Raw genomic sequence first — 15,811 nt, 5'->3', positions numbered from 1 at the left:
GCCACTACCAGGCAAGAAAAGAGTTCCATAGAATTTGATTCACTTGATGTATTTCTTTGGAAAACCCTTGTAAGCCAGGTCACGATGTCCAACTTCTCCATGAAAATCTAGAGAAGAGACGCCACAGCTGACCGATAATTCTGTGGAGGTGGCAACAGACTCCCCAGTTTTGGGAAAACCAGAGAACTGGACACACAGTATAGGGTTGGCATTACTTTCTGTATTCACAGGTTTCAACAGAGCTTCTATGAATGATTTCTGTCATTTAAGCAAAGCAAACGGTGGCAGTTTTTTGTTCTGCCTCTTCCTGGGCTACCCTCAGTAACATCAGTTACAATTGTAAGCACAAATACACGTAACAAGCTTGCTTCATGGAACCATAGAATGGCAGGGGCTGGAAGGGACCTCTAGAGATCATCCAGTCCAACCCCCCCTGCCAAAGCAGGTCCCACTTAGATCAGGTCACAATCCTAAGTAAAGCTTAATCCTAAGTCAATATATTCCACTTCAAAAGACATGAATTTGTTATGATCTGTCTTTCAACTTAATACGTTTGAGGCCAGTATTCATACAGATGGGCTTATGTAGGTGGGGTCATCCACTTCTGAATCACACATACAGCTGAGCTCAGATTTGGAAGGGCCAGAAAGATCTCTCAACAGGGAACCAGTCTAAACCTTTCCTTTACTCTGTGTGCCACTTGTCCTCTAAGCAGAAGGCAAAGGCACGTGAGCACTTCAGCATACAAAGCTCTATCAGTAGGAATTCTGCATTGAAACTCCTCTGCATTCTCACAGGCAGGTAGCTCAAATGATCCCACAGCAGAGCCACCAGGATACTGAAAGAGGTGCAAACATCAAAACCCACCGGTGAGAACACCCTTAGGCCCAGCCATGATCTGATGTCACAACATTCCTCCAGGCTCTGCGTAGCTTTAGACAGTGCTACGTCCCTGTTTTCCTCTCTGAGTACATTATAAACCCCAAAATACTTCATTAGATAAAGATGATTTTTAGACATGTACTACCCAGCTGCAACACCTAGGAAAAATCTGCTTGGTGCCCATCTCAAAACAACAATAGTGCTCAAGCCTGAGAAAGCTGTGTCATAACAACTGTGTTGGTGCAATCTGTCCATCTAGAGGATCCTAAAGGCAAGAGAATCAAGTCACTAAGACCCCACAAGGAACATTCAATACGATACCCATTTTCTACAATCAACAGTGATTTCTCTTCTCAGGCAGCTGTTTAAGGCCAGACTTTTAAATCCACTGGAACCCTACCTAGGCTCCTTTTGTGAAAGCTGCAGTGGCACTAAAATCATGCCATTCCTCTTTGGAGGAGTGTCCTCAACAACTAGATAACAACATTGCTGCTGTCTTTCCCATTTCTGTGGGTTTCAATAAGCACTGTTTTAACCCCTTCTTTACCATTTCCAAATAGTTAAAATTATCTTTTTCTGATAAAAATCAATCATTTTAGCTGTGACCTGGCTTTCATTTCCAGCATGAAAGACACTACCAAAAAAACCCCCCATGGAATCATAGACTCACAGAATGGTGGGGTTTGGGGGGGACCTTTAGAGATCATCCAGTCCAACCCCCTGCCAGAGCAGGTCCACCATACTTTAACATAAAGGCCAAGAGAAATAACTTTTTCCTCCTTCTCTGTGTTTGTATTTCATTATTTTTTGCTAGAGCTTAAATTTCACAGGACTCTTGGACATAACAGACTATTTGCTACTGCACAAACATTTTCAAACCACAGCAAACGTGCTCAGCTAAAAATGCTTTATCAACTTAAAAGAGTTTCTTTATATGAGGAATTAACTCGAAACTTCATTGCAAATTAAATCAGAAACTGTGCAAGAGTTTACATCTCACTGACCTTATGCCACTTTCTGATGATCACTCCAAGGCTACAGAGACTGGACAAGCACTTTTTAATGTAAACATACACACAGCAAACACAAAAGATAAGCTTCTTCCCACCCTTATAAAATGTCAGGTCATTCATTGTTATTCATGTTACATTAATGATTGCAAGTAAAGGGAGACTTACCCTAAAATAAAATTCTTCATTCCATTTTGGGTTCAGTGTCTGTAGAAGAAAGAAACACATTAATGCACTACAGTTTCTTTAGGTTTGCCATTTCGCAGTCATCGGGACGTGCACGATTGCCACAATTTTTTAGGGGGAAAAAAAAGGCATAAAAAAGCATTTCATTAAAAGAAACTGAAATAAAAATATTGCCATTAAATTGTTTAGAGATTCTCTACTGAGTAACCAAGCGTGGGAGGATATTTGAGTCAGATGAGCCTAAATTAGATGTTAAATATAAATAGGATTCTATGAGTAAAAGGCAAATCTCTGGGAACCTATGGAAATGTGTCATTTTCAAGATTCATTTAAAAGCAGATTAAAGAAAAGTGTTTTTTAAACACAAGGCCAACACAAGGGCAAATGGTTTTGTTTCATTCCCAACCATGGCCTCATTCTCTCAAACAGCAGAGTTACCAGAGGTGCTAACAGCAACAATTGGCTCCATACCCACACAGCAGAGGAGAATCTTGGCTGTTTATCTTAACTCCTTGATAGGGATACAATGGATTTGTCATGCCCAGGGCACAGTGGCATTTCTGCACAAAATGGATCCGCAGGAGTCGTGCTGCAGCCCCACAGGCACAGGGACAGTCACAGAGGCTGACACCTGGGCACCCGCCTTCCTGCTTCACCCCGCGGCTGCATCTCACCCCTGCAACGAGTCACCCCTGAAATGCAGCACTGACATCCGAAAAGCCTGCTCCAGAAAAAGGAGCAGGGTGGAAAAAGGGAGATGAAATAAAAGTCTAAAAGGCCATCAAACTCTAAACCTGTGCAGACAGTGATGCAGGTGCTTAACAGCTGTGCTCTCAATAACTTCGACCTGCTTATCCCAAACAACCTTAGGACAGGAAAATATCTCATGAAAGAAAAGGCTGTTTTAAAGGGCAGATGAACAGATCAAAATGAGTGTAGGCGAAGATTAGGGATAAGGGTTGGAGGCAGAGAGAAACTGTCAGCTTTTTTACCTGAAGGACCACTAACGTGTTCAGTAAAGAAATGCAGCAACAAGAGAAGAAATTGTGCATTTTAAACACTTGCATTCATCAAATGTGGCTGTTCTTGGCAGAAAAGGCTCCATGAAATTTAACAAGTGAAGCATGATCTCATACTGAATTTGAGGGCGCTGCTGTCCATCAAGGATGTATTAATTTTTAATCTTGCTTAACCACAAATACACATTCCGGGAAATACGTGATGTATGAGGCAGCACAGTTTTTGGTAAATGCCCTGCTACCTGGCAGGAGCTTCTTCAGCTCTCACAAGTCACACAATTAGCAGGTCAAGTCAGAAAGTACAAACACGAGAACTTCAGCATAAAGAAGAAAAACACTTGTAAAGAAAGGCTCCAGAAATAAATGCACAAATAACTTCATAAGTGATATTAGCAGGGAAACAGCAACAAAAAGACTGATCAGCAAAAAGAGCTGCATCCTAAAAAGGGCAAGTATTGTACAGATCAAGACCTGCCAAGAGTCCAGCTCAGTTAGATCTTCCACAGGATATCAGAACAAACACCAAGAAGTTTTTTCAACTGTATAAATACAACGAGAACAAGGAAAGAAATGGTGCTACTAAGAGGTGAAGCTCAATGGGGAGACTGAGCATATTGAGACACGGGAAATTATGTTTAACGTCACATGAGAGAAAGGCAGAATAACTGACAGGGATGGGCACAAAGACAGAAGTGGTCACAACTGATGTAGAAGTGACATCTTCGGAGCACAAACTGGGGAACCTGCATAATCTTCATCCAGACTTCCTTTAAAAGAACTGACACGTGGAATCACAAGCCCAGCAGCAGGAATTTAAAGGACATATTAAGCATGTTACAAGATCGTAAGACAGCAAACAGCAAGCACAGCTCATTCTACTGCAGAGAGAAGAGGGGCACACTTCCAGCAGGCCACTCAAAACACAGCTCCAAAGGCAAAGATGAGGCACTTACCAAATTCTACACTTGGAGTAACTAAATGCTTGATGTGAGGTAAAACAAAGTAAAAAACCTCAGAAATTCAGTCCAGCCAGATCACGTCAGACGAACCTGAAACCGTTCTGAAAACTCCATTTTTCTGCTGCACCCGAGCACTTTGTCAGGCAAGGTCCAGCTGTGCTCTGGGATGCCCCATGGGCAACTGCATAGGTAATGGAAAAGGAGAATAAAAGGGGGGAGTGCAGCCCGTGGTGATTTCTTGAAGGGACTCCTGCAAGCCAGCGCCACACAGAAAGTCACCCATTAAACTGGGGAAGACAAAAGCGAGTACAGAAGTAAGAAGCCAGTGAAAGGTTAGGTGTCATACTAGAAGTTACAGAGCTGAAGAAGGTAATTGTCAGTGTCTTCCAGAATCACTCCTCAGATCCATTTTGCTCAGCAGTTTTTCATTACTGATTTTCACTCAGGATATGTGAATTATGTTTGCTAGTTATGGAATAAACAGAGATTGCAAACTGCACAGGGAGCACACTGCTTCTGAGGGCAGGAGTCTCGAGATGAAATTCAACAACTCGAACCAGAACTGGCTGACAAGAACTTTCCAACAGATGAGTTAATACCACTATTATGGAAATGAATGAGAAAGCCCAGACATCAAGTGACAGTTACAAGAAACAGTGAGAAAAGGCAGATGCAATCGCAGGCATACATGACCATCATCGTCATCTCATCCCCAGCCCTCTGCCTGCAGTTGGGCTGTGCAGACGTTGTCTTTTTCCTCTTCTTCCCCAAGGCAGCACCAAGATCCGTGACCAAGGATTTCTCTTCCTTGTCAGAATGCTTTGACATCCTTACTGCACTCAGTTTTTATTTCAAGCAGTCTTCTCAGAAGCTGTTGTATTCTCCTTTCACGTGGCTCTAAAGCAGGTATTGCTTCAGACCAGCAGCAATGTTACGGCCTTATTTCCAACCAACACCTTCTCAAACAAGAGCAATGCTATCACCATTCCTTCCTAAGAACCAAGGTGAAAAAAAGAAATGAAGCCCATGCTGTACATTTCCTATCTCCTCTCTCCCCATTTCAAGGACTTGCTACAACAGATTCCTCTCAAAAGCCAGCAGACGCTTGCACCTTCACGACCTGGCTCATAACGCCTTTGCTGTCACAGCTGTCCTGAGTTGTAGTCATAAAGCTAAAGAACAGCTCAAGAACTCCAATACACAGAACATGTAGACACCTACTACCTCAGCTGAAATCCTTCCCTTTGACAGAAGTGAAAGGTGAAAGACGAGTGTTCACCCCATCTCCAGGCATTTGCCAGTTCACACAACACTGCTTTAAGGCAATAAAAAAGCAGTGCAAGGCCTGGACTTGCCTAGACATCTATTTTTCAGTCTGCCATTATTTTCCAGGAATCCTGAAGCACACATTTTGCAAACAAACCCAAGCAGGGGAATGCACAGGCTGCTCATAGGGTGCATCTGCTCAGATGTGGCCTTGCTGCCTCCTCCAGAGGTGAAGGGGAACAGCACACCCTCCCTCCCTCCGTACAGACGGCTTCTGTGGCTGGAGTTTTCCTACACAGCAGCCACAAACAGCCTGAAGTCTGATCGTATGGAGGGGAACCTGTCTGCATCCAAACCCCCTGGGACAGGAACCCCAAAGCTTTGGCAAAGTGGGCAGAGGGCATGACAGGCTTCCCTTGCATCAATGCAAACCTGACCCAGCTTGGCCAGGCACAGGGTGGCCAGCTTCCTGACCAGGGGAGAGGTCAGGTTCAGCGGGGAGCCACGAGTCAGGGTGAGTCTGGCATTTCCAGAGGCTTGAAGGAGGCCATAAGGAAAACAAAGTCTTCCTGGCCCTTGTTGCAAGGATGAGCACACAGGTGTGGCTTTTGCTTCACGTGCAGAAGTTGCAAGGAAGAGAGGATCTGCCAGCGGGCCCTTGGCCTGCCAACAGCCTGACTTCTTTCTTCCTTCCACCGTGAGCCTCCGGCAGTACCAGGAACCACAAGTAAACGTTAGTGGGATGCACTGGTTCAGTGGTGGGCTTGGCAGTGTGAGGTCAGTGGTTGGACTTGATGATCTTGATCTTAAAGTTCTTTTCCAACCACAACCATTCTGTGAGTCCCTGAGTGTCCGACCTCCGCCGAGTTCTCTCCAGATGAAACAAGTTGTCCATTCAGCAGCTGGTGAAGTCTGAGCCCATATTGCTGCTGGCTCCAAATTATGCTTTAAACAATAAAATAGACCTTCACCTTGCATTCATTTTAGTCATCTACCCTTTACAATGTGAGAAAGCCTTATCAGTACACAGCCACAGGAGTGCCGGCTGAAAAGGTTTTCATAAATGCTGCTGTTCCACAGTGAGACAGTCCACATCGAGCTTGGCCTTCTGCAAGAGCAGGGCAGCTGAGATTCAACAGCCAGGTATTTCACAGCAGGCTGAAAATGACCTGTCAGGCCTAGGCACTTTCCATTCATTAGCTTTTCAAGACCAGGACTCAATTCCACGCGACTGCCCCCCAGCAAATGGCGCGACAGCCAGCGCACTCTACAGAAACGAGGTACACATATCACAAGAAACCTCCCACAGCCTTGCATGGAACTGGCGATAAATCTCGAGCCTATTTAAGGAAAGCAAAATGCCACAGTCCATGCTGTTACTATGGCAACACACTGTGCAGTCCTGTTGGCAAAACTTACTGTTTTCCTCAAAAATTTTAACGCCTAAAAACTTTACAAGAACCGAAAGTGACGTGAGCTGTAAGGAGCCATCTGAGAGGGTGCCGTGGAAGCAAAAGCGCTGTTATGAAACAAGCACCCATGGCTAGCCAGGGAATCTTTCTAAAATCACTTCTTCTTCCAACACCAAACACACCCTGGGTGCTGTGAGAAGCGGATCTGCCGTGGCGCGGCTCTGCCACGCTTGCAGGATTCCCCGTTGGCTTTCTCGTGGGGCTGGATGCTCTGGATTTACACCAGCAGCACTCTGGTTTGGGTTTTATTTCCAATAACATTTTTTTTCGTTGTGGTTCTGTTTTGCATTAATCACAGAATCACAGAATTGTTTTGGTTGGAAAAGATCTTTAAGCTCACTGGGCCCAACCATTGGCCTCACGCTGCCAAGCTCACCGCTAAACAATGTCCCAGCTGAATCTCTGTTGATTCTAAATACCCTCATGAAAACACAACTCGTTATTTTCCCTTCATTTTTCATATAGATTATGACTTTTTTCCTTTCTGACACCACCATCAGTAAATTTAGAGGAAGAAATCCTTCTATAATCCAGGGGCTCAGAAAATGACAAACATGCCCTGGTGGGATTTTTGTTGGTGTGAAATAAGAAACCATAATTTTGGTTTTAATTAAAAACCGAAACCTTCTCAGTGCATTTCCAGGCTTTTCTCACACCTTCTGCTACTTGTCTATTTTAAATTCACATATTAAAAAAATACTTTCCAAACTGAAGATCTGAAAGGGAATATTAAAGAAGGATCATCTGTGCTTCTGACACGAAGCACAATTAAAGCAGAGCTCCTTAGTTCTTTATTTCAAGTATGTCTTTCATTAAAATGGGACCCTGATAAAAGAAACAGATAATGGTGTAGGAAGATTTGATAAGCCAAGGTTTAGGGAATAATACACAGCCTGCTGAAAAGATGCATGTGCTGCTTGTTTTGGTTTGAAGAGTGACATTATTCACCTGCTATACATGTGTGCAACAGCGTAACTAAGTGTTGTGTTACGTTATAGACCTGTGTGCCAGTATTTGTAATATTCCCAGAGCAATGGAACGAAAAGAGAGCTCATACTTACCTTCTTAATGGTTTTTGTCTGCACGAGAGCGAGCTCCCTGTTCTCATCTGCTACGTACAAGGAAAGCTTCACATACGGGTCACTGCAAAAGAAGATGTCACTGTTAAAGGGAATATCATTTCACAGCCAAATATCATTTCAACACAAATTTGCCATTTAATTGGATAACAATAGCAGCTCTAAACTCTTTCCTATGAAACCCAGTAACCACAGTAAGCTACTGAACTATGGTTGAACATGCTCAGTTAAATACTGAGCACAGCACTAAAGACAATTCAACTTGCAGCTTTGTCCTGGTGCTATGGACAAAGATCCCTTGGTTGCACACAGCTGCTGCTCACAAGCAGACATGTCACAGTCCACTGCAATGAGCGTGCCATGGGTTTTAGAAGAGACTCACTAACTAATCACTTGAGGTTGACACGGAAAGGAACAGGAATTGTATTGGAAAAGGTTTTATTGAACTTTAAAACCAAGCTGCATGGTGCCAGTGATGATACCAGTGTGACCCTTCTGGTGCATCTGACATCCCTGCTCAGATCCAGAGCTCTGCTGCCCACACCACAGGTCTCCTCACTGGCTGGCCCACTGTGCTGCTCACAGGCAAAGACACACATCTCACAGGCAAACAGGCACACATCTCACAGGCAGACCCACATCTCACAAACAAACAGACACACATCTCACAGGCAAACAGACACACATCTCACAGGCAGACCGACCCACATCTCACAGACAGACCCACATCTCACAGGCAGACAGACCCACATCTCACAGACAAACAGACACACATCTCACAAAGAGACACACATCTCACAAAGAGACACACATCTCACAGGCAGACACACATCTCACAGGCAGACAGACACACATCTCACAGACAGACACACATCTCACAGGCAGACACACATCTCACAGGCAGACACACATCTCAGGCAAACAGACACAGATCTCACAGGCAGATAGACACACATCTCACAGACAAACACACATCTCACAGGCAGACACACATCTCAGGCAAACAGACACACATCTCACAGGCAGACACATATCTCACAGGCAGACACACGCACATCTCACAGGCAGACAGACACACATCTCACAGGCACACGCACATCTCACAGGCAGACAGACACACATCTCACAGGCAGACACACATCTCACAGGCAGACAGACACACATCTCACAGGCAGACAGACACACATCTCACAGGCAGACACACATCTCACAGGCAGACACACATCTCACAGACACACATCTCACAGGCAGACCCACATCTCAGACAAACAGACACACATCTCACAGGCAGACACACATCTCACAGACACACATCTCACAGGCAAACAGACACACATCTCACAGGCAGACAGACACACATCTCACAGGCAAACAGACACACATCTCACAGGCAGACACACATCTCACAGACACACATCTCACAGGCAGACCCACATCTCAGACAAACAGACACACATCTCACAGGCAGACACACATCTCACAGACACACATCTCACAGGCAAACAGACACACATCTCACAAAGAGACACACATCTCACAGACACACATCTCACAGGCAGACACACATCTCACAAGCAGACAGGCACACATCTCACAGGCAGATACACACACATCTCACAGGCAGACAGACACACATCTCACAGGCAGACACACATCTCAGACAAACAGACACACATCTCACAGGCAAACAGACACACATCTCACAGGCAGACACACATCTCAGGCAAACAGGCACACATCTCACAGGCAGATACACACACATCTCACAGGCAGACAGACACACATCTCACAGGCAGCCCATGCTCGTGGGCCCTCAAATGCCATCACAGAACCTCTCTCCATCTGGCACCTGTGCCCAGACACAGGGCCTCCTGCGCAGGGGGAGTCCAGCGTAGGGTAAGCTAGCAAATGCCACACGTACTCTTCCACACAAATCAGATCTGGGGGAGATACAGACACACTCTCTGACTCCCAACAGCCAGCACCCAGACTGCAACCAGTCCCACTCCAGCCACGGGCACGGAGCCCCTCACTACACCTTGGACAAAGGAAATGAAGATGTTTCCACCTTCCACGTACCCTCCTGCACTGAACGGCACACTGACCCTGCTGTGGCTTTTCAGGCCTTCTCACTGCCAGGTCATGGAAGAACAGAGTCATAAAGGGCTGCACAGTTGCTTCAGCCTCTGTTCAAGTACCAAGGCAGTGAAGCAGAGTGGACATTACATTCGCAGCTATGGGTTATTATGACTGCTGCCTTGAGCTTCACGCAGTAGTAAGCAGAAGCACCACCAAAGCTATTCTCCATTAGAGTTTATCTGCACGCAAGTCCTGCCCACCGCTGCCAGAACCAGCCAGCACAGACAAACCTGGCCTCAGATCTCCCTCCCAACCCCAATTCCTCTTTCTAGAAGGAGAAGTAGAGACATTCAGAGACCGCACTGCTCTTTTTGTCAGACGCCTTTCAGATATGAAACGTGCCACTAGACGAGGTTACTGCTTTCACCTTAACTCCAGGTTATCCCTGTTACCCCTGTTGCTATGCTGCAGGTTTCTAACCCTCCAAATACGTGCTCATTTGTTTCAGCAGGGAGACAGCAGCTGTCAGTGAGGAGTGATGTAGAGGAAGGAGCCATGACACGATTATGAGACGACAGTCTCCTTGATCTTTGCCAGTACCAGTAGAAGAACATCACATCTGTGGGAAGGTCTAAACGTTACAGGACTCCGTAACATCTGAAGAAAGGAATCTCTATTGCTACAACAACCTTAAGAGCAGCTCTCACAGTACTTGGGATTTATGGAATAAACTAGCATGGCCACGAAAGTGATCTCAAGAGCTGGAGCACTCCTCCTACAAGGGAAGGCTGGAAGACTTGGGGTTGTTCAGCCTGGAGAGGGGAAGGCTCCAGAGAGACCTTGTTGCAGCTTTTCAGTATATAAAGGAGGCTTATAAAATAGAGAGAAACTTTTTACCAGGTAGGACAGGAGGCAACAGTGGTCTTAGACTGAAAGATGGCAGGCTTAGATTGGACATAAGGAAGAAATGTTTCACACTGAGGGTGCTGAGGCCCTGGCACAGGCTGCCCCATCCCTGGCAGTGGCCAAGGGCAGGTTGGATGGGGCTGGGAGCAGCCTGCGCTGCTGGAAGGTGCCCCTGCCCATGGCAAGAGGCTTGCATCAGATGATCTTTAAAGGTCTCTTCTAACCCAAACCATTCTACAATTCTGATTCCATGTTGAAAGGACTCAGCTGTGAGAAAAACATTCTGCAGAAACAGACTGACGTCTCAGAGGTGTAATGTCAAAGGTCGAACCAGAGCAGTGCCTCTGCTTGAAGAGAGGAAACGAGGAGAAGAGTATAACCAGGGCACTGACTGTTCCAGTGCTTCCCTTCAAAAACTGCAGCACAGCCAACAGGATGCCACTCTAAGGGTTCTCGAAGGAATGACAAAGCACAGACATTCTGGTTACCAACCAATTCATTCAGAGATTCGGACACTCAAATACATTTCTCTGATGTTTTTTATGTTTAAAAACCAATTTTGTGGTAGTACCACTACAGAAAAATCAGTAACTGAATGTTCATGATACTGGATGCTTATTTCACTTGGAAAATACCACAGTAAGGTGAAAACAGAGTAAGAATAAACATGATGTCATGTTGGATTGATTACTTGTATCAGCAGATGGACAGAAATGCATCTGCTTCAGCTGCAATTAATTCAGCATTAAGCACCAAGGTTTAAAAGAAAACAGAGCATCACTGTGATTAAAAAGAAATGCTGATACAACTTTGAATTCCTTAATGTGCTGCCTAATACTTACTGGCAAAGGAGCCTGTTACAAGAAGCAGCAGAACTCAGACATTCACTGAAGCCTGCAGTCCACCGTGTGGGGGAAGAATCAGAGTCTTTCTGACACAAGCCAATGTGAAGAAACAAATTTGTATTGAAGAAGGATTAAAAGGCAAAATTCAGGACCTGATAGGGCTGTGAAATCAGAGCCTTAATTCCAACCCTGCACAACATTAAGACAGACTGCTAACATTTGAAGCATTCAGGCACATTTGTGGATCTCAGGTGCATGCTCTTTTGCAGCTCTAGTTCCTATCTCAATTCAATGCTTAGACAATGAAGCCTACGTCTAAGAATGTTTTAGTCAGCTGGTCCAAGGCTGCCTCTGCAATCAGTCCATCCTCTCCCTCACCTCTGGCCACATATTCCTGCATCAGTGTGAGTCAATCAGATCAGGCACCTGCTAAGACCGAAAGAAACACTACAGACATAATTAAAGTAAGAATCACAAAATACAAGTTTTCAGATGTAAAACGTACCAGAAGACAGGGAGGAAAAGAAATGCACAGCTCAGACCAGGGGAGCTCACTCTCAGTGGAAGCGTGGACCCAGTTTAGCTCAATCCAACTGTAAAACTTCCCTCTTAGTTACTTATGGAATCAAAGCCTGATAGCAATTATACTGCACAGGACGTTGACAGACATATCTAAAACTGAAGCAAAAAGATCCAGCTGCCCCCATGTGCAAGAAGATGAGCTGGTGGGGCAGAGGCCTGTCCTGGCTGGCCACGGGCTTCTGCTGGAGCTCAGGAGGAAAAAAGAGAATCCATGATCTCTGGAAGAAAAGGCAGGCAACCCACGGGGCTGTGGTGAGGTCATGCAGGGAGAATATTAGAAGGGCCAAGGCTCAACTCGAACTGAAGCTGGGCACTACTGTAAAAGACAATAACAGAAGTTTCTACAGATATATCAGGGTCAAAAGGAGGCCCAAGAGGAATCTTCCCCCTTTAATGGATGAAAGGGGAAACCTAGTGAGTAAGGATGAGGCAAAGGCTGAGGCACTTAACACCTTTTTTGCCTCAGTCTTCAGTACCTAAACCAGCCCTTCTCTGGGCACTTGTCCAATAGAGGTGGAAGACAGGGATAGGGGACAGACTGAAGCTGCCTCAGTCCAAGGGGGATTGGTGTGTGACCTGCTGTTCTCATCAACTCTCAGCAATACCAGACTCTTTTAACGCTAAAACATCCTGGACAAATCTTCTGGGTTTGGTGTGGATTGTTGATATTCTTAAAGAGAATAACTAAGTGTATGACAAACTTCAGTAAGAAAGTTTTGCCTTTCCCCAGCAGACAACTGACATTTCTGCTGCTCTAAAGTGGGACAGACCGAGTTAGCTGAAACCATATCACTCCTGGCTGTGAGGTGGGAATTCATGCAAATAATTAGGGATTGGCATTGTTTACTTAATCTGCACATTCATTTCCCTAAAATGAACATGTAGCTGGATAGACACTACACACCAACCTAAGTCAAAGCTGCTGTCTCACCTCCCTCTACCCTGGGCACTTGTTCTGGCCTTGGCATTGCCTGTCAGTGGAGGAAGGGCTCTGCTCGAGGCTACACGCAGCAGCACCACAGAGACAAAGGAACCAGAGGAGGAAGAGGTCATTTTCCAGCCCAGCCAGCACCCTGTCTCATTTCAGCATGCAAACACTCTTAACATTTGCTGTTCTGAGGAAAGGGAGGACACACAGCAGAGGTGGGATGGAGCACCGAGGGAAAGGGAAGAAGGTTTTATTTAAGTCACAGTGTCATCTCAAGGTTTTCTAAAGTCAACCATCTGACATTCTCTGCCAACAAATTATCAATCCTGAAAATAAATGGAAGAGCACTTGTGAAGGATATCTCTAAGCCACACAGCCACTGCCAGCTTGACTTCTTCGGCTTGGCTTTTTGAATAACAATAAGCATTGAGGAAATGGAAAAGAAAACTGTTAAACAGAACACCAGGAAACAAGTAAAGAAGAAAAGAAACAAGACCTGAGGTTTACCACTGCAGTTGCTTCTCCAGAAGCTGTAGCTGATGTGGTTTATTGACTGCTTATAGAACAACCTGTTTCAAGTCACGTTATCTGCTTTACATACTGCTACATTCAGCGCTTCATTCACAACTCTGGAAGCTGCAGCTGCCTAAACAAATCTGACAGTTGGCAATTTCTCTTCTATGCTTTGAACTCGTGATCTGTCCTGAAGAGCTGTGGAACTTCATGTGAAAGCTCCAGGAACTGAGGATCAGAGTGCGAACCTTGCTTAGCAGCAGTGGCAGAGAGGCATCTCATTCATAGACTGCAGCTTCCAGGCCAAAGCTTCCCAAATGAACTATTACCCGAAGACCAATCATCACCTGCACATTCCTGTTCACACCATCAGAAAAGATGAGGACATGAATATCAGACACTGCAGAACAGAACACTGAATTTCACAGACTCACAGAGTGGTGGGGGTTGGAAGAGACCTTTAGAGCTCATCCAGCCCCTACCAAACCAGGTCCCATCTAGATCAGGTCACACAGGAACGTGTCCAGGGGGGTTTGGAAACCTCCTGAGAAGGAAGGAGCCTCCACACCCTGCCTCAGGGCTCCCTCAACTCATACTGAAAGTGTTTTTCTTTATGTTTCAATGGAACTGTTTGTGTCCAGCATCACCCCTTGTCCTGTCACCAGATACAACAGAAAAAAAGTGCTGCCCCAACCTCCTGACATCATGAATTTCTACCTGTTTTCTTCCCCACTTGCAATTAGCTATATACAAGAAATACCATTGGTAAGGCTGTTTCCCTCATCACATTGTTGTAACTAACCCAGCAAATGCCTACAGAAAATGATCTCATTTTTCCTCATTAGGATGCAGTGTCATGGTAATCACACTGAGCTGTGGCAAGAGCTAAAACCAGGCATACTTCCACAATGATGAACCTGGGTATCTTCTACATCCACATAAAACACGGATTGAGACTTATTTTCAAACCCCACACAGTTCTAGGTGTACAGAGATATCACAGAAGGCAAATGGTCCTGTAAGCACCTCAGTCAATCCTCCTGAGACGTGCCTTGGTTTGGACAAAGCTGTGTTTGTGCATCAGTCAATACAAAGGAAAGTCTTAGTGAAAACAAGACAGTTGGTTACAGCTGACACGTTCCAGCTTATTTTAGGGTCTAATTTACCCTAAGGTAATGTCTAAATGAAACTACAACACAGCAAAATAAATTGTTTCTAGATCACCAGCTCTTAATAAAAGAAATTGAAATGGAATGATTCTGGTGTCTCTGCTGCGGTATCTGATGCTCCAGAGTGCAGGGACAGTGGTTTCTGCAAAATGCTGAACTGAGCTGTGTCCCAACATCTGAATAGGGCTGAGATTTGGCTGATGAGCCCACTGAAAGTGCTGAGAAGAGGGAAGTAGATGCTCCAAGGCAGCTCGGCAAACATCCTCTCTGTGCTGCTGCTGCCGGGTTCACCAGACCCAGAGCTGGCACTTCAGAGGCCTCTTCATGAGAAGTGTTGTTACAGATCAACTGTATAATAATTAAGGTTGGGTTTTGTTTGGTTGGTTTGTGTTCTCCAGGTTCTGTTTGGCAGTCCTCTCACACCCTGGTGTTATGCTGTCTTTAACTTCTACTGCTGATGACAAAGGAAGGGTCATCCTCTTAAACCCCACCATTAGCTGCAAAACTTCCTCAGGAAATTCAACACTTACCTCTGGGCAGAGACTCAGGAAAGCAAGGACATGGAGAGGCCTCCGTAACGAAAACAAACGCGACACTGGGAGCCCTCCAATAAAGTGAATTCACTGCATGTTCAAAGGCCTAAAACCACAAATGCCATACCCCTGCTTTAGAAAACTCACTGCTGTTAGGACAGAAGCAAAACATTCAACTACCCCAGTCAGGAAAACATCATAACACAGCTCCAACACTAGAACATCTACTCTCAGTTTGGCTAAAAACAAGAAACAAACCAACCCAGGCCACTCTGTCTTTCTAGACTCCTGCAAAGAAAAACCACAACTGCAGATGAAAGAGTCAGACCTTCAGAGTGATTCTGCAATACACAGACATAGTAGAAAAGAAGAAATGGGTTCAC

At 45.2% G+C, this 15,811-nt stretch overlaps 1 protein-coding gene across 2 annotated transcripts in view; it reads right to left on the bottom strand.

Moving 5' to 3' along the window:
• The window catches only part of NEDD4L (NEDD4 like E3 ubiquitin protein ligase), a 190,127-nt gene that overhangs the window by 103,920 nt on the left and 70,396 nt on the right, over positions 1-15,811 (bottom strand). For both annotated transcript variants that reach the window (XM_062019381.1, XM_062019380.1), the window contains exons 3-4: positions 7,856-7,937; positions 2,061-2,099 (exon numbers count right to left, since the gene is read on the bottom strand). In XM_062019381.1, the coding sequence (XP_061875365.1) occupies positions 2,061-2,099; positions 7,856-7,937 (121 nt within the window). The remainder of the gene's footprint in view (positions 1-2,060; positions 2,100-7,855; positions 7,938-15,811) is intronic.

The sequence above is a fragment of the Colius striatus genome, chromosome Z (genome assembly GCF_028858725.1).
Source record: "Colius striatus isolate bColStr4 chromosome Z, bColStr4.1.hap1, whole genome shotgun sequence".
Classification (NCBI taxonomy): Eukaryota; Metazoa; Chordata; class Aves; order Coliiformes; family Coliidae; genus Colius; species Colius striatus.
This window is presented reverse-complemented; position numbering and strand designations above follow the sequence as displayed.